The sequence below is a fragment of the Etheostoma cragini genome, chromosome 4, assembly GCF_013103735.1.
Source record: "Etheostoma cragini isolate CJK2018 chromosome 4, CSU_Ecrag_1.0, whole genome shotgun sequence".
Lineage (NCBI taxonomy): Eukaryota > Metazoa > Chordata > Actinopteri > Perciformes > Percidae > Etheostoma > Etheostoma cragini.
This window is the reverse complement of record NC_048410.1, coordinates 29170962-29174992: the sequence shown is the minus strand read 5'-3', so window position 1 is coordinate 29174992 and position 4031 is coordinate 29170962. Positions and strand designations below refer to the sequence as shown.

Sequence of the window (4031 nt, the reverse complement as noted above, 5' to 3'; positions counted from 1 at the left end):
TTACACTGTCAACAAGAAATTTAAAATGTAAAATATAAGTAGTGCAGGAGAGAAGTAAAAAGGGGGGGGGGGATGAGGTGGAGAGTTCCTTAAAACAACTATATACATACTGTATATAAAATAGTAAGAAACAATGGTTTGTAAACACATTATGAAAATATGACACTGTTTTGAAATTGTTATGAGACATTTGTGTATCAAAAGTAATAAAAATTGCCCAGGTATGAGTTTGCACACAATTTTTAGTGTTGTCAAAGGGATTAAATACTAAATATTAAATATTGCACTGTAGTATCTGACAACTTATACATTTGAATCAGGTTCTGTCATAAGGGTTCAAATGAAGCACTGTTAATTTACCAATGTTAACATTTACATTTTAGTGGAGTGAACGTTGAAAGGCATGTCTACGTGGAAAAGCGGTGAGCTGGTAACTTTAGGGTCAAGAGTCTTTAGACTCTACTTTGCCACATTACAAATCTATATGTTATCTGAGCTAACATATCCTACATAAAGGATGGTTGAAGAGACAGAGTGTACGTTTGGGTTAGGTCACTCTCCGAGCTTCTACAGAGCTTGTAAATTGACGCTGAATCTTTGATATAATAAACTAAATCAAGAACAGTGGCCAGCAGCTTTCATATCAACACATCATCCAGCATTGTTGTTTGGACACCACACAGTAGCAGTAGCAAAAGAGGCATTTCCATTGTGTGTTATTGCTAGCGATGGGGTGTTCAGTGTCTCCGTTGTTATGTTTCACATGTAACCGTGCACACATTCGAGGAGAAACTAGTCTTTCATCTGGAACTTTTTCCACTTCAAAGCAGCAGAAGAGTCAAGGTGAAGTGAACTCTGCATCCCTGCAGAATCAGTCCCAAGTCAGCCCATTAAGCTGTTTACCTCGTGAAGCCTTGACTCAGTCAGAGAATAGCTGAGCAGCTGCAATTAACTGTTGTTAGAAAAGAGACTACATGTGTTTTTTTCATGATATGTCAATGCCTTCTGTTTATAAAGTAGTTTCAATGTTAAGAGAATATAACACTGCATAGTTTACTGTCCTCCTTTTGGAATAAGTCGAAGTGGTCCACTGTTCCTTGATCCTGGTTTCCACAGTCCACAGACAATCCCTTCCAGTTGGTTTGGAGGAGAGTTGTTTTACACAGGTTGTTTCAGTGTGTGTCAATAGTCTTGTTTTCAATCGGGAGTCTTGAAATCTTGATTTATTAATAGTGTTAGGGAAGAACTCAGCAGCAGCTTGTGAAGAAGGTTTGGGAGACTTTGATGACTTACACAGAAGCATTTAATGACTTCTTGATTGAGGAGATGTATTTTTAAGCAGTGAATTTTAACCACAATGTAGTTTGGTGTAGTGCCATCCCAAATCCTGAAGGTTGATTTAAACTCTGACATGATTTAGAGAATACAAAAATAAGGTCATTCTTCACTCATCCATGTGTGGGTGAAGATGCTATTGGATCATTTATAACAACTATGCTTACCTTGTAACCGGTTACACACGTTGTAGGTACCCAACGATCACATGCATCCTTCATCTGTGATTTCAGTGTTTCTATGTGTGCATCACTACTGCAGATTTTGTGCGTGTGAATGTAATGCTGTTTTCCATTTACTTTGGAAGTCAGAACTGAGCACAACTCATGTCACAAACGTGAAAAAAGTCAACTGAGGAGACAGTTAACGTAGACAGATTTACAGTTTAACCATGATCTGTTATCACGCGGTGTTGTCCCCAACTCTATGAAGCTCCTGTCTTCCTGAAGGTGTATTTAAACTCATGCTGGAGGCGTTATGTTTAAAGGTCCCATGGCATGGAAATGTCACTTTATGAGTTTCTTTAACTTTAATATGAGTTCCTCCAGCCTGCCTATGGTCCCCCAGTTGCTATAAATGGTGATAGGTGCAAACCGAACCCTGGGTATCCTGATCTGCCTTTGAGAAAATGAAATCTCAGATGGGCTGGTCTGGAATCACGCGATGTGAGGTCATAAGAAGCAATTTTACCTCCCTGTTCTCTGCTTCCAAACCAGCAAAGAAGCAGGTGGTCAAGGCCAAGGCTGAGGTCTATATAAAAGAGACTTCAGATACAGTATCAGGAGACTGTATATCTTTGCATGTCAGAAATGTTTAATTCAGAATATTCAATCCACACAAAACTACATTTGAGACTTCCTTTGTCTACCTTACTTTAATTTTGGGGGTCGGTGTGAATTCAATCAAGAGTTCACTGATTGAAATTGAATCTAAATGGACAGGCAGGTATTTGTAAGTTAGGTTTTGAATGGGATTTATTTTCATACCATATATACTGTACATCTTCATCCGCTTTTCGGAAGCGGAAGATTTTTTAACCTCCGTTTTTGTTATGGTTTGCAACAGTGAAACACAAAAGATGTACAATAGGGTTATAGGAAGGGATCAGTAAATCAAGGCACATTCTGTTCTTAAAAGTGCGTCATATTTTATAGTAATGGACGTCCGTTACGTTCAAGCCATTGCCAGATGTGTTGCACACAACTCTCTGTATTTCTCAGTAGCGCTATCTTTACTAATTGGTGTAGTCCAGTGACTTTTGTACACAGAAGCTTCTGAAACGTCCATCATGTTTTATTAATAATCCGTGTCCTCGGTGGCCACAAGTAGCCAAGAGGTGGGTTATGGAGCATGATCACAGAAGGCTTGGTTCAACTATTTTCCCAGAATTCCTCATGGGGGGTTGACAGAAAATATGCACTATAGCTTTAATGTCAAGATTCTGTCCTTTCTTGTAGGACCAACGGCTTTAAGAAATCTACTTCAGACAACAGGATTCAAAAAACAAAACTACACTACCAACAATATCCCATAGTCTATATATTTCAACATACATTGTTTTCTCATTTCAAAACATGTTGTTTCTGTCATAAAAAAAAAAAGAAAAGAAATAGTTTTTCTCTCAAGACTTTTGTTGGTACTGATGCTTTCACCTTTCAAGGCCTTTCCTTCCCTGTCAGGGACTTTTCAAGTGCAAAGTTAGTTCTCATTAACTGATGCTAATCTTATCTGATCTTCACATTTATACTGTAGTCATTTCAGCTGACTGTCCTTTATTGTGGAGACAGGGGATCAGTGTCTCACTCAAGGACACAGCATCAAGCATCTTTTGATTCATCTTACTTGGAACTCGGCTTGGCTTTAATCCAGGAATCAGAATGGACAGAGGGCAGCCCCTAACCACTTTCCATCTCTCTGCTGTATGTGTTTTTGTCTGTGTGCACGTCCCTGTGTGGTTACATCCTTCTCTTTCCCTATTGTGTGTGTGTTTGTGTTTATGTGTATGTGTGGTTTTGGTTAGAAGCTCTGCGGGGGGTGACCATGGTGGAGCTGGTGAAGAAAGAAGGCAGCACACTAGGCCTCACCATCTCAGGAGGAACGGACAAGGATGGGAAACCGCGGGTATCGAACCTACGGCCTGGTGGACTGGCGGCTAGGTGGGTACAACACCAGTAAAGAAGAATAACGCGTTCACTCACACGATATTTAGTTTGAAAAGAAAAAAAGATAGTATGACAATAGTTGCTGGTGGTGTTGCTTTCAGTTCTTTTCAAAAACAGGTAGGCTAGACGTTTTAAATTAAAACATCGGTCCCCTAAGTAGTACTCCAGCAACATGAACATCTGTTTCCTGGGTAGAAGTCTTGTGTTTTCCTCTTGACTTCTTCCAGGAAGAAAACTCCCTTTCAACTCGCCTCAAAGCCCTGTGTTTTGTGACAACCCTCCCTCCATCCCTAACCTCCTTCTTTATATAGAGCGTAGAGGCCCCCTAATGCTGTTTCTGAAGTCTCTTTTATATGAACCTTAGTGGTCCCCTAATGCTGTATCTGAAGTCTCTTTTATATAGACCTTAGTGGTCCCCTAATACTGTATCTGAAGTCTCTTTTATATAGACCTAACTGGTCCCTAATGCTGTATCTGAAGTCTCTTTTATATAGACCTTAGTGGTCCCTAATGCTGTATCTGAAGTCTCTTTTA

General features: G+C 39.7%; 1 protein-coding gene across 6 annotated transcripts in view; it reads left to right on the top strand.

Annotated features, from left to right (window-relative positions):
- grip2b (glutamate receptor interacting protein 2b) overlaps nt 1-4031 on the top strand; it is a 285228-nt gene that overhangs the window by 228805 nt on the left and 52392 nt on the right. For 4 of the 6 annotated variants that reach the window (XM_034870537.1, XM_034870531.1, XM_034870534.1 and 1 more), the window contains exon 3: nt 3356-3491. In XM_034870537.1, coding sequence (XP_034726428.1) covers nt 3356-3491 — 136 coding nt within the window. The remainder of the gene's footprint in view (nt 1-3355; nt 3492-4031) is intronic. The other 2 variants (XM_034870532.1, XM_034870535.1) reach the window with 1 other exon arrangement.